Genomic DNA, 25070 nt, shown 5'->3' with positions numbered 1-25070 from the left:
CACATAAATTAGGCTGGCTTAATGCAACTTACCGTGAAGCTAAGGCTGCAGTAGTTTTGTGGTTCTTTCCAAAACTAGTTAATCACTTTTTAAAAAAGATATTTGAGTAAAAATGTCTGACGTTTGTGTTGAAGACAAATGGTTACCTGCAGTTAGAAGATAGATGAAAGGACCACTCTAAGACCTTTTGTATTTCTTTGTGTAATATTAGTGTATTGCAAAAAATTCAGTTGGTAGTTAGCAGCAGGTTTTCTTTTACCAAGTCATCAGCTTTTGTGCTTTTGTGCAGTCTTTGTGTCAAGTAGTTGAATATTTCCAATATTGATAGCTACATTCTAATCAATTTTTGTTACAGCATCCTGCATGCAAAATAAATAAATTAGTGAAGCAAATTCCCTCTTATTTAACACTTTTTTTTTGTCTTGCAGACTGCTGTAGTGACAGCATCCTTTTCCCACTCTTGCAGTGCAACGTTTGCACTGAAAAAGATGACTAACACAGTGTGAACAAGTTTGTGTGCAGGATAAACTCAGGTTCTCTTCACAAAAGGGTTTTTGTTTTTCCTTATCTGCCCAAATCGAGTCTATTTCACGTATTTGTTGTGCACCACTTTGTTTGATTGTAGCAGGATTGTGATAAGACTGTAATGAGTGGTGTAAGATACCAGCAAAATAATATTACATCACTCAGGTTTAAGCTTTCTTTATTTTTACGAGACTGGCAGAACTGTATCTGTGTAGTCGAGGACTGCTGCTTTTATCTCAGTCCCAGCCCTGCAGCATGATTCAACAAGTGTCTGGCCACGTTGACTTTTCTGCTTCGAGTTAAATGGAGATTTAACAGAATTAGAGGTAGAAGTACAGAACTTATCATGCACATCTTCCCTCTTTGTATTTTAAAAGAGAAAGTAACTCAAATGCTATTTGCTGCTATATTGTTGCACTTGTGTGTTTCAGTTTTACGCTGCTTTACACTTCTCTTCATTTGTGAAGTTTTGCACTTTTTGCTGCATTGCATTGATTTGACAGCTCTAGTTACAAGCTAATTTACTAATTATGCTCCAGCAGTAAAAATGCTACTCAGCACTTAAGCACTAGTATTAAAAATCTGCTATATAATAATGTCAAAGTCTAAAAGAACATTTTTTCTTTAATTAGGACCTTTTCTTTTTTCTTTTTTTTTTCAATTCTCCAAGAACATTTTGCTGATAATATGTATGCAATTTTAATTAATGCAGGAGTGTAACTTGTGGTGGAGTATTTTTATATAGTTGCATTTGTAATTTTACTGTTGGAGCTCACAGGGTTTGTACTGGATGTGTAGTTTATATGCACAATGCAAAATTTTCTCAGCTCATCATAGGAAATGCATGAACTGAAAAGTACCTGGTAGCAGTCCAGTAATCCTAGCTGAATAATATGTATCTCTTGATGCAGTTGTCCTCAAATGTACACACACCGTCCCATTAAAGAAGGAAAAAAAACAGCTGTCACTGAAATAAGTTGAAATTGACAGAAGTAATAATAAATAAAAATGTAATGAGAATCACGACATTGCTTTTGAATTGTTCAACAGAAATATTTAAAAAAACAAAACAGAAAAAAAAGCATGATGGGACCCATAAACTAATATTTTGTTGAACAACCCTTTGAGCCAATCACTGCAGTCAGGTGTTTTCTGTAACTCTCAATCAGACTTCTGCACCTGTTGACAGGTATTTTGATTTTGGTCCACCGCTCATCAGCAAAGAGCTCTAATTTGTCCAGGACAATTTTGTTTGTTTTTTAAAAATATTATTTTCAACCACACTTTAAAAGCAATGTCATATTTCACTTAATTATAAATTGGCATAATTTATTATTATTATTTTTATTTATTTATTTATTTTTTCATTTTCTAATTATTTGAGTGACTATTGTGAATTTTGCCTTTTCTTTAATGGAAGGGTATTAATACATTTGAGGACGACTGTATTTGATAAACTAGTCTAACTAAGGTGCATGTAGAGAACTGTTAGTTTACTTTTCAGATTAATTTCCACGGCTGTTCTCCAGCAGCCTCCCCAAACCTGCTCATTGTTTGCGCTGTGCAGCTCAGGAGTATTTGTCAAGTAAGAGAAAAAGTGATGACAAGCCGCAGCGGAGTCTTGCAGCTCCTTTGTGCCCGTATGGGCGCGGTCTCAGCGGGCAGGGCCGGGCCGGGCCGGGCAGGGCAAGGTGCGCGTTTATTGCCTCAGACCACACCGACGCTCCGCAGCCGACAGACTTCCCTGTTGGATGTGGTCGAGCTGCCCTGCACAGTTTATAAGAAATGACGAGCCAGGATCCTCTGAAGTCGGCCATTTCCATCGGGAATGTGGACGACACGTCTCTGGCTCTGCCGTCCGCCAACCAGTACCGGTCAGGACAGCAGCGCGTCCTGGAGCAGGTCCAGACCATCAAGAGGACCAAGTCGAGGCTGCCCAGCAGCAGCAGCAGGAGCGGATCTACGTCTCTGTCCCCCACAAGTAAGAGCAGACAGGGACTGGGTCAGGACACCGAGGACTGACAGGGAGAGTTTCTGTGAACCGAGTTAGAAACTTGCTCAGTGTTCTGTGCTTCTAGTTCTGAACTCCTGCTAGTTTAATTACAGGCGGAGAAAAGGAAGAAAGCTTCCTCTGTTCAGCCCGATGGCAGTTTGAACAGTTTACACTTTGTCACCGCCTGTCTGTAGACCCGCTAGTGGAATACATAAAATAATAAAACACACATATTGTATGTTGGAAAATGAACTTCTTATGAGGTTGCTTCCATGATCAGAATTGTTTTTGTTAGTATACTTAGAATAGGACAAACAGGGAAGCTGCTTCATAACATTTGGTAAAGCCTCTGGAAACTGTAGAAATATCCAAGAAACATTATCCTATATGTAGAAGACAGGACTGAGGTGCCTCAGGAACCTGCTTATTTGTGGTCTTTTTGTTTTCTGAGTAGTTTCCTTTTTTTCCCAAGAACAGGGCGACAGCCTTGATCCTCACATGTGGGAATCTCTTAAGTCCTATACACATAAATCAGAGGGAAATTTAAAAAGAAAGAAAGAAAGAAAGAAAAGAAAAGAAAACTAAGGTCTGTCTATATTTAAAATTATGATGAAATATTTTAAATCTTTGTAATATTTTTTTTTAGTTTAATCTTCACAAAGTCCAGAAGTCAGATTTTTCTGCAGCCCAATAAAGTGACGTTTGAATAGCCTATGGCTATACAAATGATCCCTGACTGAAATCTGTCAATAGGGCATACCTATTATCAAAATGAGCGTTGCTGTGTGACTTTTACAGGTATAATAAGAAACAATCCATACAAATTGTAATTAATTCATGCTCTCACTTGTGGCCTTTGTTCTTTGCTGCCGGATAACTTCTATAATTTTTAGATGTTCATTGCTCTCTCAGTAGCCCTCAGTACAGACACTAATATCTTCAAAGCATAAAGCATAGATGAGTAGCACTGCTGGAAAACTGAACAATAACGTTCCTTCTTTTCTACAGGCAAAGGCAATAAATGGTCATAAATGTGGTGTGTGCTGTACAAATGATAAAAGCAGCTGATAATGCTCAACGTCTCTCCTCAGGCCCTTCGTACGACTCCGTGTTCATTGATGGTTTGAGGTCACAGTCTAGTCCACCTTATGGCAGTGTCTTTGGAAATGGCTTCTCTCAAAGTGTGAGTTATTCTGAATGTTATCTATATTGCGTAATTACACTTCACAGAGTCTCCTAGCTGCGTGACACTCACACACTCACACTGTTTCCACAGCAAAACTAATGTTAGTCTAAGATGAGGCGCTAGCTGCAACTGAGGACAGTTCCTGACATTTGGGGGATTAAAAAAACAAACCGGGGGAGGCGTTTATGTTCAAAAACTAAACACAGAATCAGGCTGATTTTAGATTACATTTTATTATCTCCTTTTTTTTCTTTTTCTTTTTTCTTTTTTTTTTTTTTTACTGTGTATTTAAAACATTATTTAGATTAGGGCTGCAATCAAATTATTCGAGTCAATAGTAGTAGTAGTGTAGTTAATATTATTTCTGTTTTATTAGTGAGTCATTTGCTGGAAATTGTGGAAATGGGATGTCTTCAGCTTGCTTATTTTGTCCATATAATCATACAAAGCCTTAAAACATTTAATTAGTTTCATTTATGACAGTAAAAAGTAGCACATCTCTGTGTCTGAAGAACTGGAACCAGCAAAATATGTGACATTTTTATTTTTAAAATGCATGAAATGATGCATAGATTTTATTTTATTTGTTTAAGTTTCAGATATGTTTCTTTTGACCTGCTAATTGCTAACCAACAAATTCATTAGTCACTGCAAATCTAAAATTAATGCATGAAATGTGAAAATATAAAATAGTCTGAAAATATAAATATACATTTCTTGATAGCCTTTCAGAATTTTTCAGAGTTGCTTACCTGGGGGGATTTTTATTATAGACCTTATTATATCTAAAATCCTTACTAAGCCTCTGTCCTGACTGAGAACTTTTCCACTATTTGATGCGTCATTGTTGTAGAAATATCATAAGAAACATGTTTGATTCTATAAATGTTGTGTTTGTAAAGGAAAGAAGCAAGAAATCGGGCATCAAAATGTCTTGTCCTCGTTTGACTTTATTCCTATTTGTGGTGGAAAACCAGTCTCCAGATCCTGTCAGTCTTTCTGTCTATTCATACAAAAATCTGTCCAACAGCCTCTCCCATGAAAGCTGCCAGGCATTGCACCACAGGGTTGATCACTGATATGATCTGTCACCATCTGATTTACCATTGCCTGCTCTGTGTTACCTCATTGCTGCTGAAATATGCCTTCATGAGACATCTTTAATTACAAACACATGTATTATTTGGCTCCGCAGTACAGCTTTGAGAAAAACATTAACCGGCAAATCGTCAACAACTCCAAAGGACCCACCATGAAGAGGATCATGGCAGGCTCTACCTACCAGTACGAGAGGGGCTACGCCCCTTTGGGCTCCTTGGCGGTCGGTCGGACCAACACCAGCCGCAGCGAGCCTGATCTGGCCTGGAACCGCTCCATGCCCAAACGCTCGGCCCCACAGCAGAGAAACGTCTCGAGCAAAAACACCTACACGACACAAAGGAGCACCAGTCAGTTTATAACGAGCGCAGCACCAAAGCCTCAGCCTCCCCCTGCAAATGGCACAGGTCCGAGCAAATCAAACAGCCAGTTCATATGCAGTCAAACTGACATGTCCAAAGTAGCGTCAAAGCCTCCCACCACTGACTTTACCACCAAGAGCAAAGGGGATTCTGGGTAAGTGGGAAAATACTGTTTTCTTTAACTGATATATTTCATTTTCTTAATTTCACATATGAATATGAAAACATTTAAATTGTTTCACAAAGGTTCAATGAAAGCAGTGGAGTTGCTGATATCACCATGAAGGAGGCTGTGGAGTATCTCTCCAGCGAGGACCAGGCGTACCAGCACTGTGGAGCTTCCTACATCCAGCACAATGCATACGTTGATGACAAAACTAAGGAGGAGGTGAATTATCTTCTCCTAATCCTGTCATTATCTTATCTTATCACAGTTCAGCTTCCAATTTCCTTCTGAGTGTAACCTGAATCAGTGTGGACATACTGAGAAATGTCGTTTGACCAGAGTAGAGTAGATGTACTGAATATACTCTCCTGCCACATGTACGCTCAGTCACTGTGTACTCATGTAAATCAAAAATCGACTGAAGATTTTCTTTCATTTATGCAAGCGTGTTTGCTGGTTTTGAGTTTTAATTTGGAATTAGAATGTTGATCAGCCTAGCAGGGAAACCCCACTCACCTCACAGACACCCTCAAACCGGTTAGTACTTTTATAGTATGCTGGAGTGCCACCCACGCTCGTGTGTGGTTGCAGGAGGATCTTTGTTTTTCTTTTTTTTTTTAACTTGAGATTGTACTGAAAAACCCTCCAACTGGCAAATTACCAAAACCAGTTGAGGTTTTATTTTATTTGATTTATTTTCTGGTGTGTTTTATGACAGTTGTGGTTATTGTAGTACCAGCCAATGCAGTTAAAACTGCAGCAAACAGTAGTAGAACCGAACATGTACATACATACAACAGAAGAGAGATGATGCATCTGTTTCCAGCACAACTAAACAAATGTAGGGCATGCTGTTTAATGAGACAAATGCTTAACATGAAACAGCAGGATTAGGAAATGTCTGCATCAGCAGCAACTTAGTGTGAAGAGGGTACATTTAGCAGCGAGGCTGATATCAGTGTCATAAAATGTGAAATTTCCTGTTAGTCCCTGGTGCTCACGTAGGTAAGTTGATTACAGCATGAGAATGGCGGACCCCGCAACTGACAGTAAAAATATACAGGAAAGCTACTGCATAGGAGGTCACCAAAGGGAGAATACACCCTGTAGAGGATCACTGAACAATGTGGATCCTATGCAGTGTCAAAAACAGTTTGATTTGTGAAAAGTTTTAGATTTATGACTTTAACAACAAGTTAATCTATTTAATGGAGTCCTGTGCCATTATTTGACAATAGACTGTTGCCACTGATGTAATTTTTAACCTGCCTCTCCACAAACAGCATAATTTGTAATCTGTTATGGGAAATTCAGGCTGGAAATGGAAGCAGTATTTAAAAAGTTAAAAAATAAATCCCTGTGATTTGAATTGAGGCAAACTATTGTGTTCCCAAGCTGAACCAATCCTGAAGCCTTCTTGTCTCGCAGGTATTAAAGTTCGACGGCATCCTTCCTCTGGTGGGTCTCCTGCGCAGCCCCAGCCCACAGGTCAGCCGTACGGCCTCAGCTGCCCTCCGCAACTTGTCCTTTAAAAGCGACAAAATCAAAGAGGAGATCCATCGCTGCAATGGCATCACAGAGGTTGTGGCTCTTCTCCGAGACACAGACTCTGTAGAGATCCATAAACAGCTGACAGGTATATATTATAGGAGAAGCATGCCATTCTAAATATAAGGGTACATACACACACCTAACCAAACAAACAAGTCAGACAACAAGTGACGAGTGTAGAGTATCACATAATCTTGGTTCAATCCTGCTGTCAATCACAGAACTGCATGCTGCAAAATGTACTAGCATTTAAGCACCCTGTCAGTATAAATCTGATGCTTTTGATAAAGCTAGATGTTGCTGAAAATATAGTAAATGTTTAAATTAACGTTATAAGAGTGGTGCTGAAGCAGGAACAGTTAATACTTTGAATGTAAATGTCACAAACTTCCTTGAATTCTAATTATAGCTCCATTATGAGGAGTACTAACATAATAAAGGAACATTCATGCTCAAACCTTCTGATATTTTTACCACAGGCTGTGAACGTATATTTGATCGACATGCTGATCAAAGCACTCACATTTTTACTTTTCTTTGCAGGTCTGCTTTGGAACTTGTCCTCTGCAGAAGACCTGAAGCCAGACCTGGTGAAGTCTGCTCTGCCTGTCCTCCTGGAGCGTGTGATCCTGCCTTACACAACCAGTCCTAACAGCGGTAATGGCCAAGACCCTGATGTCTTCTTTAACACCACAGGATGTCTTAGGTAAGCAAAAAAAAGATCCACCCGAGCACCAGATATCATTTCATTGCCTTTATTTGTAGCACTCATGAGATTTCGTTGCCTGTGTGTTGGGCAACTGTTGACTCAGCATTAAGCAGTGTTTAAAGAGAACAGCTCTTGAAGTTTTTGGTCTTTCATAAAGACCTGAAACTTCAAGAGCTGTTCTCTTTAAACACTTTAAACGTGTTCTTAAATGAGTTAGAGGCAGAAACATCAGTCTGTAGATGTTTTGACAGGTGATTATTTTTGCTAGCTACATTTTCTGATCTCTGCTGAAATGTTGATTTCTTATCTTAGAAATTTACTTTCACCATGTATTATGAGTATGATGTTTGTGTGGATGCTGTTGTGACCTCATCTGTCTGTCATTTGTGCTGCTGCTTGTCTTGGCCAGGACACTTTTGAAAAATAGATTTGTAATCTCGGTGAGCCTTTTCCTGGTTAAATAAAGGTTAAAAAAAGAAGCAGTGAACATTGTTTTCCACTGGATTTACACAATAAATCCTTCCCTATTACAACAACTGTAAACATCAGACAGCTCCAGGCAACTGCACATAACATGCCAATCATTCATAACCGTTTCCTGTGATAGAGCATTGTTCTGTTGAAATATGGTGATAATGTGCTGAGAAAAGAAGAGGATGAGCAAATATTCTCTGAAAAAGGGCTGAAAAATAACTACTATAACCAATATAGACTAGAACAAAGATAAATACATGTAATACATAAGAAAATGATCTTTCATTTGCTTTACATCTGTTTGACCAATTTGAGCAAATGTAATAATTTACATTTCCTCACCATCCTCACCATAGAACATTTGCACATAGGTTTTAGTTCATTAAGTGAACCTAGTTAAAGCAAACAATGTGTTATACAAAGACACCTTAACCTTTTTTTTGTTGTCATTTTAGAGGCTATAGTTTAAGGTGCTGTTGAGCTGTCTTGATTCATAAAGAAATTGACTTTTAATATTTAGCATGCTGCCCTTGATGTAAATGACTTTCTGGCTGCACACAGTCTCAGTCGTAATTATCTTCCCTAAATTTGAATTCCTTGTGAAGCTGCCTGCCTCCATATAGAGCGTCCTTTGTCAGGATTCCTGCTTTTGAAAGAGTTCATTCAGCGCTCTGTGGCCCTTTGATCTCTGCAACTGTGAATGTAAATGTAAATGTAAAACACCGTCACTAAACGTTGTTATGGGCGATAGGAACATGATGACAGTATAATCTTATCTACTGCATCAGCAAACACATTGCTGCAATGTAAAACATCTGAGCGACAGCATGGATCATTTAGGTAGAAACTGCAATTGTTTGACTGTTGCTTTACTATTTCCTCAGCTCGTACAAGATTAATATTGTTTACTTTAAAGGAAAGGCTGGATTATTTTCAGATAAGCCTTATATTTCTTTTAAATTATATCTTGAAACCTTTGCTGCAAGACCTTTCTGTAGTTGCCACTGTCTGGTAAATAAAAAAATACATTACAGTTCCCGTAAGAGTATTACTTAAATCAAATATTGACCTACTGTACTTATATTTGCCCACTTACAGATGTCTCAAAGTAGACTTCAGGTCTTTGCATACAGTATTTCTTAAAGTGATGTGTCAATCCTATATTGTATCAGAGCATCAATGCATATCTTTTTTCAAAATCTTCAACAGAAACCTCAGCAGTGCAAAGCAAAGCAACAGACAGACAATGCGAAAATGTCGAGGTTTGATTGACTCTTTGGTCAGTTATGTTAAAGACTGCGTGGAAGCAGGAAAACCAGATGATAAGGTGAGCATGGACTGTACTGGGTATTGTCTGAATGTGAAAGTAATAAACATTTTTCACTGTAGAGAAATTCTTCTTGAGCATAATAACTGCTTTGTTGATAGAAAAAAACTGAGCTGTTCTCAGTTGTGCTCAGCTATTTTTGCATATCAAGTCATGGCAAAATTTTAGCAATATTAGTTTTACACATGCGTACAAACACGCGACTTTTGAGTTTTGCATGCGTTCTTATGTTCTGTGTTTTTTCTTCCTTTTGAAACAGTCTGTAGAAAACTGTGTGTGCATCCTGCACAATCTGACGTTCCAGCTGGAGGCGGAGGCTCCAGCTCTGTTTAGCCGGATCACGGCTCTGTCTAAGGTTGCGAGCAGGAGCAACAGCCAGGGCAACAGCAGCCAGGTTGGCTGCTTCAGTCCACAGAGCAGCAAAGCATCAGAACATGAGGTGAGTTGCGTTCACTAAAAACGGACTTATCAGTGTGGAAATACTTCACCAGACATACCAGGAGACAGCACCAACAAGTACCTGTCTGTTTGTCACAGAACCTCTTGTCATTGGTGTAACTTGTTACTTAACTACACCTGCATGTTAGCAATTATGATTACATTCCAGGCTTTCAGAGCCTTGGATTGACAGTGTGAAACTTTGTGCTCTGACTCCTGATGGTGTGTGATATTTTAAACTTTTTTCTTTGTGTGTTATCTTTGCCATCCTGTCCCAGAGCAGGAAAAAGATGCATGTCACAATAAAGTGCAAAATGAAGCACACAAGAAATTGTACAAATTTATTTTATGTCATTGCAGAAATGGCTGATTATAGCACAGTGTGGTCTGCATTTAAAAAAATAAAATAAAATAAAAACAACAAATTTGAACAAAAAAATTGAGCAAATTTGTATGTGCATGTGATATATATATATATATCCCGTGCACATAAAAATGTGTTCATTTTTAAAATTTTATATATATATATGCTTTTTTTCATTTATATATATATACATATATATATACATACATATATATATATATATATGTCACAGTTGTAGGGAAACTATATGCTTGAGTGCCAATGTGCAAATATCAAAGGAATAATGGATTTCAGAATGTCAAAGAAGGCTGAGGACATACAGATCAGTGGACAGACATGTGTTGAGGATGATTCGTTCTCTCTATCGTGCAGCGTCACTTTGACTTCCCAGTTGTTGAGGAGCAACAACCAAGTGGAGCAGGCTGGTTGATCCACTCCAAAACACTGCAGAGCTACCTGTCTTTGCTTGGCTCCAGCAAGCGAGAAGAAACACAGGAAGCCTGCTGTGGAGCGCTGCAGAATCTCACAGCGCATGAAGGCATTGTAAGTGAAAATATGTTACGCTGTCACACGATGACCATGTGAAATCGATAAAGTTGTGGTGTTTTCATACACTCAGCATGCCATTTCTCAAGTTTGGGATCTGATCTGGTTTCCTGTTTTCACAGGTCTCACAGGTAATGAGTCAGACTATTGTGCAGAAACTGAATGGCCTGCCAGCTCTCAGCCCTCTTCTAAGGTCAAGGAAAGCCAACCTGCAGAGAAGCACAGTGGCTTTGGTTGGAAACTTGACTAAGAACCCAAACCTGCACAGCGCCATCGGTAAGAAGCAGGTTTAGGATAAAATTGTTCTGTGCGACTTTATCAAACAGTTACACTCTGAAGTATTTTCTCTTCTTTTTAAAACATGTCTTTTAAACGTAAATATCATTCAGTGTCTAAACATAGTCAACATAAAGATGATAGCTGCTACCTTGAAATCCTTTGCTTTAAACAAACTTTTGCTGTTTTACAAGTTCGCCTGCGTTAAACAGTTGGTGGGTTTTTTTTGCCTTGTTACCGAAGGTCGTAAAATGCTCCCAGATCTGCTGGCCCTCCTCAGTGAGGGCACCACGGCAGGGAATGAGTCTGATGACACCCTCGCCATGGCCTGCCAGATCGCCAGCCGCCTGGTTTTGAAGGAACCTGAGATGACCAAGAACTTTCTCAACAAAAACCTGATAAAATCGCTGAATGATCTCAGCCGAAACAAGTAAGGTTACACGAGGACAGAGAGGAAATTGACATGCAGATGCACTTAGGTGGTTCAAGATATATGAATAATACCTGTTGCTCACAGGGGATTATATTTGGATGCAGCTTAGATTTCCACAAGTTCAAACTGATCTTTAATAATTGCTTTCCCTCCTCAGTTATTTCCCCAAATCCAGCAAGACAGCAGCCATGCTTCTCTTCAAACTCTGGTCAGACAAAGATTTACAAAGCTTCCTGAAAAAGGTGAGTTGAGGCCCAACCCTGAGTGCCAAGATCTGTCAGTGTTTGGGTGTGTCCTTAGACTCAGGTCCACACCTCTTTCAGGTATTTGTGAGAAACATGGAGAAAGCTTAAAGGATTAGGCGGTGTTCTCAGGGAATGCCCAGAGAAAGTGAACAAGATGCTAAAGTTGTTGGGCTGAGGAATCCTGTAGCTCAGGTTCGAGGGATCGCTTTCAGGACTTTGTTTGCACACGTACAGCATCACATTAGCACGGTGCATTGTAACACTCCTGAGCTTATGCATGCATTTTTGGACTCCAACTCAGAGTGTAATATCAAGAATTTGCTATTAGCACAGCACAGGTTAATTCATGATTTTGTAGTTCATTGTAATTGCTGAGGCAGATAACTGACTATATTTTTAACCATTTGTCCTGCAGCAGGGGATGAGTAAATCATCATTTGTGAACGACACCACCACGGCAGCACACAGGTCGCTTCAGGTTGTTGATTAACAACTTAACGGACCTCTGAAAGTCTTATACTGAAGTAACTTGCCTGCGAGGTCTCCACACATCTACAGGACAGAAACGCACTGAGGCTGAGCAGCAACCTTTCCCATTTCACACATATTTTTCAGATTTGTATGCATATTTTCTACATAAAGCTTCCACCAACAAGTAATTGCACAGCCCTGCATATGCTGTAAGGTTCCTTTTTTTTGTAGGAACAAAGGTTAAGATGTGAGATGTTGGCTACAAAACTCATAAGTGCACATTTTTTCTAATTTGCTTTTCGAGTTCACACAGCTGTCAAATGTCTTTTAACTTTTGTGTCACCATCTGCAATCTGAAACCATGAACTTGCTTTAATCGATAAGACATAAGGGTTGGGATTCTGTTTTGCACTGACATGTATATTTTAGTATCATGTAACTACATTGTAAAAATAGCATTTGATAATGTACAATGAACAGTCTGTTGAATTCATGAGGTTTGTGTAGGAGTTGTGACGTTGTCTTAAACAGTGATTTCTTTTACATTTTGTTGGTGGTGTATCCATATTTTCTCATGTGTATGTGCAATCTTGAAAGTGTGTTGTCCCTAATAGTGGCAATAAAGCTGAGAGAAATCTATTCTTTAGCCTGCAAAAGTGGTAAATCACTGAGGTAATTATTGGTCTTTTATCAGGATCAACAGTGCATAAAGATGTTTGAAACCTCCCTTGAAATGTTGTCAAACCCTTCAAGGGTTTTGGGCTGCAGAGTTTGAAATGCTGTTGGGCAGATGAGCAACACATCTCTCAAATTCTGTTTGTGCCACCCTTATAATTTTGTATTTTTCTATTCCCCTGATGCTGAAGAACAAGCTATTAGACACAGGCGACTGCAGCTGTTGTTGTGCTCCGTGTATTATATAATTGTTGACCAGATTTGAACTTTGCTCGTTCACACTTCGAACCACATAATCCACCCAGCGGCCACAAGAGAATTCTGGATGGTCATGGGCGATGTTTAGATTTATGAGGCTTCACGGCTGATCTTTTTTCATAATTATTTGATTTTACACAGTTGGATTTATGCGCTCTGAGGTGACTATTTACAGCTGACTGGTCAGGCATCAATTGTGCTTGAACGTCTTTTAGAAAAAGCTAGAAAGAAAATGGGATTTCAGCCAGAGTAAACTCACTAGACTCTGTTGTAACAACTATCACACAAGCCCAGTTTTGGCAAATGCAATCAGGCATTATTAAAGAAGGTGTGGCTTTTATAATTGCTATGGAACTGCTGCTCAGCTGTGATTTCCCACATTCGAAGAGACCAAGGATAGTAGATGAATAAGACAATATTTCTGTTTTTTACTGAAAGTGATTTTTTTTTATTCATTGCAATCACAAAATCCTGCACACAAGAACCAATTAATAAGTCTCCACATTGCTTTGACTCTTCCAGAAAGGTAGGACCAAACTTTTGCTTTGAATGAAAAAATGAAAGGTCCTTTCAGGTTACACCAGGTTATATAAATATCAGTTGCACCACATTGCCTGATCAGTCAGATTCCACAAACTATTACACATCTACATCTCTGCAGGTGAACTCAGCATGCACTTTTCACAGATAACTTTTTTTTAAGAGCATGTCATTTTCAATGTCGTCATTTTGTTCTTGCATATTCAAGTAGTTAGAAAGCATTATTATGCAGTTTATATTACTCTCAATAATTCATGGAGGCCTGATCTTGCCAGTTTTCCTCCAGTCAATGGCAGATGCTACTTCCTGAGGCCACGCTTGCTCCGGGTACCCTTTGAACTGAGAATAAAGTGACAGTCAGCAGAGATTCATCACATCAACCTACGTAGCTGCTGCTCGCCTGTGCTGCCTACTGAGGCTTGTATATTCCCATGGGAAGTATATCCGTGTGTTGAACCCTGACTACCTGAGAAATGTAATTTATTCTACTGATGCAAATAAGTTGCTCTCTGTAGCTACATTTAACATTTAAATTATTTTAGGGAAATTCCTGACCTAGAAAGGAAATTGTACAGTCTAAACATCTAAACATTCTAATTAAATGTAATTTAATAAAGTGATTTATGCGAATAGTTCACTTGGCCATAAGATTTCCTGAACTTGCGTAGAACAGCTGCAGACAGATGTGATAGTCTCCATTAGCTCAAATCTTTTTTTCTCAATTTTTTTTTCTGTCTTCAATGAAAAGTCTTTTAATTTTATTTGAATAGTTCTCAGTGTATAAAATGATGACGGAAAAATTGAGAGAAAATTAAATTTGATTTATGTTTAAAATATTTGTCTACATAAAGAATTAACTTGGCTCCTCAAACCCATAGCTGGGCACTACCGCTCCACCAAAAGCTGCTGCAGTATCAGATACTGCAGCTTCTGAAAGCTTTTCATAGCCGTTCTTCTGTTGTCAGGGGATTTACTACACATAGTTGACTGCTATCTTTATCCGCTGTTGCTACACAGGCTCCCGACCCCTGCAGCTGATCAATTGTAGGTGGTGCGGTGACATATCATGGTTTTATGTATGTTTGACAATTTATGTCTGTCAGCTCAGATTCTAAAACAAGGTGTTTTGTCTGAATTTTGGATGAACTTTGAAAATAAACCAAGACACTATTTCTGTTGTTATGCTGCTACTTTGTTCCCAAATTGCACAATCGATGACATGTTCTGCAGGAAATCCAATACTGGAGTACATTAATGTTTTGCTGAGCACCTCAGATGTAGTACGCTGTAGTGCCTGCATGTGATCTTGAGAAAGGAATCACATGATTTGGATGGCAGCAGGGCCTGGTCACTGTTGTTTTTTTTGCAAGGTTCATGAACACAGATTATGTCACAGCATTTGAGATCATGAGATCCCACAGCTGTTGTACCTGCATCACAACCCATCTCTTCTTCGATACTGAGTGTGTATAGTTTAGATGCCCCAGCCTGCCCTTTGTTAAAAAACGCCTCTTGCCTGTTCACCCTTTTTTTTTTTTGTTTTCCCAGTCCTGTTTGGCTGGATGTACTCAGGAAACCTTAGCCCTGCTTTTAGGCAGCTGGCTGACACACCATCAAACAAATGGAGACCGGGGGAATGGGAAAGTTGAAACAAGAGGAAGGTGGAAACTTGATGAGAACGTTTACATGAGGGCAGACTTAGGAGGCTAAACCGGGACTTTGTGACTATTATTATGCTTACTTACTGACTGATTGTTGCCTTCTGCCCTTTCTTACTTACTTTGTTGTAGTTTTGCATTTCTACCCATCTTTTTATGGTTGTTGTCCAGAAAATGTATTTTTTATAACCCCACTACTTGGTTTCATGCCCGAATGTATGTGAAAGCACCAAATAAAATCACAATATGTGACAGACTATACTTACATTTTCTGATGGTCAGTGACCCGATTCCTCAGCACGGTGATCTGTGCAAAGATTAGTTTAGTTTAGTTTATTTACATCTGTACCATCTATACTATCAAGGTGATTTTCTGGCATTTGTTTTGCCACATAAAAAAAATATTTTGCCTTAGTTACCAATGTGCAATTTGCACATGCACATAAACTTTATGGAATAATTGCAGTGCATGGAAGCAATATGAGATTAGCCTTTGCTAAAGCTAAATTTGTACATATTTACAAACCTTTTTTTTAATGTAATGTGATATAATTTTGATGATATTACAAGCTTACACTAGCTAGACGAGGTAGTTTCAATACATTAGGCGAGCTATGGTAGGAGAGTTCAGCAGCACTAACTGTGTCCCAGCTTCACCTTCTTGTGGAATTCCTGTAGCTTGATGTGATTACAGTACCATACTATAAAGTACATGTTATATTGTTTACTAATTTTTTGTACTAGTTTATTATGGAATGGAGCTGCAGTAACAGATTTTCTTCACATATGCTGACTGAGATTTTCTGAAAGCCTTATGTGAGGCTTCAAAAATCATCAAATTGCAAATTACAGCTTAAACAATTTTTTAAACAGTCTCATAATAAGTCTTGTGCCTGTCTTCACTGCTGCTGCAGTCACCTCCCTCTGCTTTTGTATGGCAGTATTTTATAGACTATTGTCTTTGGCTGATTTCCACATATGACAACTGAGAACTGTCATCTTTTATGAAGTCTGACTAAATGTTCCCATAAATCTCTCTGTCATGTTCTCTTTGTGTTTTGGCCCACATCCTAGAATCGGTCCAACAGAAGGTGAGTTTCCGATGTACATATGAGTATGGTTTACCTCATACTTCTGCTTTGTGAACTTAAACTGAAGGTCAAATTTCTCTCCCTCTAGCTGGCGCATCCATTCCCACATCTCCTTCGCTTTATCCCTGTATCAGTACAGACAACAATATTATTGCAGTTTATAGTGTTCACGTTGACTTTCATTTGAGAAAACAATGGGAGATAGCGTGAATGGCCTGAGTGAACAGAAATGAGGAATTTGCATCAAAAGTCACTTATTGTGCTTTTACCTGAGTTTGTCCTCTTTCAGGTGATCAACGTTCAGCTCCTTGCGTCGATCATTAAGGATCTTCCGTTTCTTTTCTCTTTCTGTTTGTCTCTTTGCCCCAGTCTGTGTCTGTGGGGTGTGCAGGAATAGTTCATATGAGGTGATGCAGATATTACACACAGGGTGTTGTATGCCTCCATCAGACTGTGACTGTTTTAATAATTTATCACCTTGTATCCAGTGAAACTGAGGTTGGACAGAATCATCTTCTTTCTTGCATCATCATCTGCTTTCTTCTTGGCTTCTTCTTCTTCTTTTCTTGCTTTCTCTTCCTGGTGGGAAAAAAAACCCATCCCCTTTGATCACACTTGTTTTGTTTTGAAGGGTGACATCGCCTGAACTTGGCTAAGTTGAATTTAACTTTAATTCTTAGTGACAGTGTATTAGCCTGAAGCAGGATTACAAAATGATGCGGTAATTACCTAATTTAAACATTTAAAAGCCAGTTTCTAAATTGCAGCTGTGGTTGAGACTTCTTAGACAACCTGCAATTTTCAGGAAACTTCTTTGTTCTTCTTTTCGTTTTCTACTTGTACTTACAGCTAGTTTGTTCTGCCGTTCTCTTTCTCTCTCTGCTCTGATCTTCATCTGCTCTGCTCTCTCAGACCTGCGTTTCTCCTGATATAGAAAAAAAAAAAGGGAAATTCTACAGATCAAAATAAATCCTGTAAACTCAAAAGGTGACATAAGGACAACCCTTCCAGGAAATACTAGAAACTGCACAGGCTATTTGGCAGCAGGAGATTGAGGAGTGAACATACAATGCGGTCTGTGAGGTTAAGAAGCTCTTCTTCCTCCTTCTTACGCTTCTCAAAATGAGCTTCAATCAGACTCTGGAGCTCTATGAGGTCCTTTTCCATTCGTTTCCTATGAATATCCTGAAAAATTGGAAAAAATCAGAAAATGAGCGGACATGTTATCCAAACCCAAACAGCTTGCAGGTGTAACTTTGATCAGTCCTGAGATGAACTCACATCAAAGTCCACTCTTTCACCATCTGGGATCTTGGGAGCTGCCAAGCCAGCCATGAAACCAGACCTGAGGAAGATGGGGAAAAAAGAAAATCACTTTATATGAGTAACTCTCTCGCTGTGTATTCTGTTGTATTTGACTTCTAAAAACATTTTTTAAACTTTGTGCTTACTTTTGCTTGGGCTTTGTGTCATCTGTGTGTGCGTGATAAGAAAAACAACCGAAGTAAAATCCTTAGTTAATGAGACAGCTTATCTTCTTTCTTTTTTTTTTTAAAGTAATACTTATTGCATGAAAAAGCCCTTAGAGCAACATTTTTCTTCTGACACACATTATCACTGTAAATAAGCTGTCCATACCTCCGTCATTGTCTTCTCCAGTGTCTGGTGAAAGATGAGAGAGTCAATGCAAAAATCAACAATGCATGAAGCAATAAAGGTGCAGAGAACTCAAACTGTCATGTAGTGACAGATGACATTCTTGATAGCTCTTCCAGAGAAAATAACCTTTGACTAAAGAGCAGCTGAAGAAATGAATCGCTCCTGAGTTTTCAATCAAACTTGTTCATACAGTCAAGGTGAAATTCCTAAAAAAAAAAATCCATTTTGCAAAGTTTTACACAAACAAATCAGATGTCACACAGTGCCCTTCCTGTTGGTCTTTAACCTAAAGGTAAGAATGGCTGTCAGTAATGCTGGAGCTGAAATGACCTCAGGCACATAGCATTTGAGATAACCAACACAGATGACCATCTCCTGTCAGTGATGATGGACACGAGAGATGTGCAGGTATGTGTATGTTTCTCTTTTTGTCTTTTGTTTTGAGAAGGCAGCTTTAGATTATCAGCACAGATAACTTATATGTCGACTCCACCCAGGTCCCTGCCCAGTTACAAAAACACAAAGAATGGATTTATTAGGCACCAGTTTTCTGTCAGATGCTCACAGTTGATAGTTTTGAGACAAAAAAAAAAAAAGAAGAAAAAAATGCTTAAAATCTCTGATCTTTAACTTACTCATATCTACATAATTTCACATTTATGCACTTTACAACTCAACAAACACACAGTACAGCTACATATTAAAAATAGTATTACAGGCTTATATATTGTCACTTTTCGGTGAAACCATAGATCTTTAAAAGTGGTAATTCATTTTAGCTAAAACAGTTACATCATCTGAAAATTTTTTGTTTTTTCTTAGCCCATGAGAAGCTGACATTTTCATGGGACAGCAACAATATACAAAATAATAACCACTGTCATCACACGACAAGGTTGCCAACAGCTATAAACATGGCTGTTTATAGCTGGCATGCAAACATATTAGCGTAAGCAGTAGTACCTTCCACCTCCTCCTCCTCTACCTCCTCTTCCTCCTCCTCCACTACCTCCTCCACCTCTTCCTCCTCCTCTCCTTCTGTGCAAAGCAAGCATGTAGAGTTAGCAAGCAGATCAACATGACAACCTTGCACTACATGTAGCCCAACATTTCTGCCACCTGTGTGTATTTTTGACCGTGCCTTCAAAAAGCGAAGAAAAGCTTTCATTTGCATGGCGTTTGCATTCTTCCTCGTGGCCACAGTGACCTTTCTGCTTCATGTCACACTTCTATCAGGATGTGCTTTATCCACTTATTCTGCTATGGAATGAATAATTGGCAATGTGGATGTGTGGATTAATTTAAATGACGCTCTTGCATTTAAAATATCATTCTCTTAACAAAGCTGTGCAAATAGCTCATTTTCAGTTTGAAATTAAAAAGTGAGGCTTAATAAAAATGAGAGCCAAAGTCCATTTCCAGCACTTATAAAAATAAAGATTCAAAAATGACTTTTGCCAGCCTCCAGCTTTCCCACAGTTACTTTTTTGTGCTGTTTTCCAAGCAGCTTAAATGCTGTGTTTTTAAGTCCTCACTGGGCCTCTGTGGGGAAAAAATAACACCAACTCTTTAGTCCCTTTGGCCACAGAGGGAAATTCAACCTCTTTCCCCTGCAAAGAAGGTAAGCCAAGCTGCGTTTAGGAGGACCCCTGACAGGCATAAAAATGAAAGTAGGCATTGTCCTCTTGCTGCTATCTTCCCCAAGGTCCTCTACTGAGAACATAAGCTGACCTACATTGCTCACAAACAGCGACTGTACCCCACGTAGAGGGAGACAGGTGCTGCTTAGTTTCAGGAACGGCCAAAGCTGTACAGTGGCCCACATGGACGGCCTCACAAAGGAGACAGAAATAGATGTATGACTCTTTATCTCTCTGATAGTGACCCATTGAACCATTCGAATCAAAAGGACAAATCCGCTGGGATGTTTGCACAAGGTGAACAATCTCCCATCTCAGGCCAAGAGGACTGACTGAAAGGACAAAGGTCACTCTGGCAGAAGTGCTGAAGGACAGCAGCTGCCTCTACAGTGGCACCAACAAAAATACAGTAAGCTGTGCAGTGAAACCAGCAGCTTAGCAGATGTAGCTTGTTAAGTGAACAAGAATATTTAAATGCAAGGCTTAAGCGGGTGAAGCAGGTAGCAAAGTGGCAGAATAAACCGCAACCAGGTATGCGTTTAGAAGCAAAGATTTACATTGCTTTCAGAGATATTGTTTGTGTTTGAGTACGTACCAACAATATCTTCCTCTCCTTCACATCACATAGAGAGGTAAAGAGCAGAGGTCAGCTATTACAATGAACTTCACAATAACAATAAATATCAGCATGGCATTTCCATTCTACATTCGTGCACCATAGTCACAACAAACATGCTTTTTTTTTCATAATTCCTGTCTATTTCAAATACATGTGTAGCATCAGATGATTTTTTTTTACTAACAACATGCAGCTGCCTGAATCAAAGTAAACTGCAGAAGAAGACACAAGTGGAAACTTATCTGGCCCAGTTCAATGAACCCAAACTGACTTACGCTGTCCTCTGAAAGCAGACAAAAAAAAAAAGATATTTTATCAAAGTTATTTTCATCTATGCTGTCCTCATTTTGGTAACATCACTCTTCTCTCTATGGAAATGAATCATGTACTCACTCATTTGTCGCATCTTCTGTGCCCGACATGGTTTAGGATGCAGCACCTGTACAAGTAAGTGCAATACAGAGGAGAAGAGTTTGCATTTCTGCACCTGCAACAGCCTGAGATCATATGATGATACCTCCAGTTTGAACACGCATGTCTGAAATATGCAACAATGCTTGCAATAGCATTAATACGATTACAGAATCTCTATTTCGTGGTAAAAAAGGCATAAGAAGAGACACAGACTTACCCAGATAGTGCGATGTGTGCTTCTGATGGGTCTCAATGGGGAATTGTATACTGTGTCCTTCTCTGTGGGCCTTAAGCTTTTAAACCCAGTAGTGGATCACATGGCGGCAAGCTGCCCATGTCTACAATGGGTGGGCACATACCTGCAAACAGATGGCAGATAGCATTAACTAGAATGGGAAAACATGCATTCTCCGTGGACTTGCTTTGTCTATTTTTACCTTTCAAAACCTCGACCGAACATCGCAGGATTATTGCTCTCAAAAGGTTTCAGTGTCTCAGGTCTGCCAGACAGGAGGTATGTTAGAAATAATCCTTGCAGACCTATTCCTGTGTTTGCACGAATACCCAAAGGGATGGTTCGAGTTGCTCTGATTTCCAAGAAAAGAAATGTCTTGCATTCTCTTACTTTATCTTTGATTCTGCAGATCAATGCCATATTCTCAGCTTTTACTCATGCAGTTCAATTGTATTCCTGAAGCTGGATGTGTTATACAATCAAATCACTGAACGTTATTCTCAGGTTGTCAAGGAAGCGATTGACATTTAACTATCACCTTTTACTGGCTCCATATTCTACACCTTGTCTTTTATCTGGAACTTCCAACACTGAGTCCTCACAAGCAATAACATGTTATCAGCAGCACCCTTTATGACCCTGCCAAGCCCTTTGATACACCCAGTGTTTACTGTAATGTTGTGTCGGACCCCACAGTAAGGATTATGAGTCAGCAGTGGTTTACTTTGAGCTGAGGCCAAAATGTAACTCAATTTGTGGGACTGCTTAAACAAGGGTTCCCCCTCTACCCCAACTCTGTTTACACAGAGGTTGTTTTGAAGCTCCCATCAGCAAATTCACATCTCAGGTCAGTCAAGACTGGTTCGCGTCAAGTCTTGCGTTTTAGCCAAAGTGGATCCCGAGCGAAGTGCCAAGTCTTTGGAATCAAGTAAAAAAATGTAGAAAAGTATTAGCAATTAATAAAATAATAACACCTTTAGAAATAAATAGAGAAATTACTATTTCAGACTAAGTAAATCAACAAAAGAAGAACAAGCAGAAGTCATATAAAATGCATTTAAAAGGCTAAATTTCCCCAAGGATAAAAATGACTCAAGCTTTATGTTGTTCTGCAGGTTGCCTTATTTTGGAGATTTTCCAGGTTCAGCAAAAAGAACAAGAACCTGTAATGTAATCCAACCATTTGAGCATGTTCAATAAGTCCTGCCCTTAAAATAAATAAATAAAAAGCAGCAGCAAAGCCAAGTAAGGACGTAGACGAAAAAAAACCAAAACCAAAATATAAGGGCCTGAAAAATAACCCAGTGTTTATCACATCTCATGAGAGCTTCAGGTTTCTTACAGCTGACACATCAAATGACAAAGTGTATGTACAACACTTTATCTTCTCAGTGTTTTAAGCGATTTAACCCTTATATACAGCTTCCATTTATGACCGTATATATTGAGATGAATTTTAGATCTACCAGTGCATCAAATCAAGGAAAATGGTGGTTTTAGGGAATCTTGAAACTGTGAAACTGTACAGGCGATGTTTTATGTGTATTTTTTATTGACATTCATTAATGTGACATTGACTATTTAGACATTCTAAATAGATCTGTAGCTTAAAATCTGGTATAGCAGCCTTCTATGGGGGAAATCTTGACAGGAATCCTTCACAGTATTGTAAAGTCATAAAATATAAACAGTATGTAAGGGGTAACTGACCTGATACAGAAATGCAATCTTTTAAAATATTTGCTTTTTGTCTTATTTTGAAGGATTTAAATAGGAGAAGATGTTTACAAGGACTTAGGTTTTAAAAGTAAACTCCACATGAATCTGTTGTTGATACTGTATTCCTGTGTATGCACTGTGATATATTGCAAAATCGTCAATTTTGTTTTAATTTGGCACCAAAGACAGTTGGTGTTTACGACGAAATTTCTACGAATGGAGCATGAATTATAAAATACATTGCAATTCACAGGAGCTCGATGATACCACACACTCTTTCACAGTGGTGGATTGAGGCGTCATGCAGTTGAAAGGGATGGTGGAGGATTTTAGCATTTTTATACAAAATTTTATTTTTTAGAATAAAAGTTTAAAATATCCAGAAATGAAACTAAAGCATAAACCTGAGGATACCAATAATAATATAAGAGTTTTATACATGCATTTGTGTTACCTACTGTTGGATTCAGTCATAAAGTGTCATCAATGCCAGTGTGGACTTCATCGTAGATGTAATTCTCTAATAGGCTCAACAATGTGACACTGTGTACCTGCAGGTGTTGGGTTTGTTCCAGTTGTATATGCTGTGTGCATAATTAGTACCAAAATGTCTGAAGTCTACAGTATTGTTTGTATTAGTTTTCTACATTGAGGTCATGGCATACACAGAAACTTATGTATGTGTTTTGCATGATAAAAGATTCCTACATTGTCAACACATCTTTACCTTGTATGACAGAATACCATATCTGTGTGTGTACCTTAAATATCAACACTAAAATCAATTCTGGGTAGCATCTGTGGGGATATAGTTTCTTTCTTTAAAAGCACATTTTGTATCAAATATTTGAACTGTCTTTACTTTGGTGTGACAGGAAAATTGAAATGTTTTCTCTGGAGCATGAAAACAACGAGTCAAATGGTCAATTTTCTTTGCTTTCAAAGAAGAAGGGCAAAGCAGTCATGAACCCGACACAGCTGATTCTTTTTTAGTTTATCAGTCATCATTTTGGCACATCTTGCTTCTTGCAGGATAAAAGCTCATCTGACTGACATATAAATAGTGTGCAGAGCAGGTGATTCATTCAGAGGTCACAGGACATTCACACGAACTGTTCCACAGTGACTCTTAACACTGATTCATAAAGCAGATGTTCATGCTCCTTTGGGCTTTTAGTGAAAATATTTTACTTCTGTATGTTTTAATTTCATGTTACTTTAAAAATAATTATGAGTGAGGTGCAAGAAAAGCTGCTGGGCAAAGTTAGAAGTTAGTTAGTTAGTCTGTGAATCACAGAATTCAATCCAACTACCTTCCTGTGGTTGAATAAACTTTCTCCTTCTGGTTGTATTGTTGCAAACCCCACCCGTCTGGCACCTGAGTCAACAAAGACAAACAATAGAAACTCCTCAGGCCTAATTCCATTTACTCTGCATGGCATGGGCACACACATATCAAACCGGTCTCCTTTCTAACTAACTCACTTCTGAATACAACCTCCAGATTTCCACGCAGCACTATATCTAGGTGTACAAAAACAATAATTCAATCCATGTTTTTGTCTTATGTTGCCAGACTCAAACCAGCTGGTGGGAAAACCTCTGTTATCATTGCAGTAAACCTAATGTGAGCTGATGCTGCCACCTTGGGGCATAAATGAAAATGTGCTTGGATGGATTAAAGTTTGGATGCAGTCAGTGGGACAGACCAAAGCATCTGATGGGGGGTGAGAACTCCCAGAGGGTGCAATCAGAAATATGGTTGGTGCCATCTGCATGTCATGGAAGTCAGGTGAGCTAAATATTTGTCTTCATAATCCATAAATTTAAAAAAACAACAACAACAAAACAATAATAATAACAACAACAATGCCACTGGCACTGACGTTACACAATAAATAAATATTCTATATTACACCAGTGCTGTCCACCTTTGTAAAATACAGCACATAGATTTATACATTGAATATAGTGAATATTTAGTAAACTGGGACACTTCCTTAAAAAACAAAGAAAAGAAAAAATGTAATCTGGAACCATTTTAATAACAATTTCATCATTCCAGGGCCTCAGCTCCAAACTTAATATAATTCTATAAAGATTAACCCCCAAACTGCAATACAGAAAAGAAAAAAAATAAAGAAACATAATATGGATTATTTAATCTCAAACACAATAAGTTCTAGCAGCAAAATGGGATGCCATATGCATTTTGATATAAAAGTTATTGTCAACATTTTGATGTCTTAAAACAAAAAAAAACATAGCCTACAACAAAAACACAACTAAAATGCATATGGGAAGTTTGGACAATTATTTAGCTTTTCTGCTGCCTACTTTTAAAATTTAAACAGGGCTTCAAAACTATTTTGACCATGGCCACCACATAGGCCCACCT

General features: G+C 38.6%; 2 protein-coding genes across 3 annotated transcripts; one reads left to right on the top strand and one right to left on the bottom strand.

Annotated features, from left to right (window-relative positions):
* The first annotated feature begins 1973 nt into the window (after positions 1 to 1973).
* Positions 1974 to 12820, top strand: pkp1b (plakophilin 1b). The gene is made up of 13 exons (XM_008279854.1): positions 1974 to 2506; positions 3610 to 3701; positions 4900 to 5318; positions 5411 to 5552; positions 6759 to 6966; positions 7425 to 7587; positions 9274 to 9391; positions 9651 to 9830; positions 10566 to 10736; positions 10862 to 11015; positions 11259 to 11445; positions 11606 to 11690; positions 12109 to 12820. The coding sequence occupies exons 1-13, from the start codon at positions 2311 to 2313 to the stop codon at positions 12181 to 12183; spliced, it is 2190 nt and encodes a 729-aa protein (XP_008278076.1). The 5' UTR covers positions 1974 to 2310; the 3' UTR covers positions 12184 to 12820.
* A 701-nt stretch (positions 12821 to 13521) lies between these two features.
* LOC103355883 (troponin T, cardiac muscle isoforms-like) lies at positions 13522 to 21042 on the bottom strand. Of its 2 annotated transcripts, XM_008279835.1 has the most exons (14): positions 20936 to 21042; positions 20698 to 20743; positions 20580 to 20587; positions 20281 to 20298; positions 18025 to 18048; positions 17838 to 17859; positions 17668 to 17731; positions 17455 to 17571; positions 17234 to 17311; positions 16864 to 16965; positions 16656 to 16762; positions 16421 to 16511; positions 15562 to 15602; positions 13522 to 13976 (listed from the first exon to the last, which is right to left on the bottom strand). In XM_008279835.1, exons 2-14 carry the CDS (start codon positions 20724 to 20726, stop codon positions 13937 to 13939), a joined length of 741 nt encoding a protein of 246 aa, XP_008278057.1. In that variant the 5' UTR covers positions 20727 to 20743; positions 20936 to 21042; the 3' UTR covers positions 13522 to 13936. The 2 variants fall into 2 exon arrangements, with proteins under 2 accessions (XP_008278057.1, XP_008278065.1); XM_008279843.1 differs by lacking the exon at positions 20580 to 20587.
* Between the last annotated feature and the right edge of the window lie 4028 nt (positions 21043 to 25070).

Source organism: Stegastes partitus, unplaced genomic scaffold (genome assembly GCF_000690725.1).
Source record: "Stegastes partitus isolate 25-593 unplaced genomic scaffold, Stegastes_partitus-1.0.2 Scaffold5, whole genome shotgun sequence".
Taxonomy (NCBI): Eukaryota; Metazoa; Chordata; class Actinopteri; family Pomacentridae; genus Stegastes; species Stegastes partitus.
This window is presented reverse-complemented; position numbering and strand designations above follow the sequence as displayed.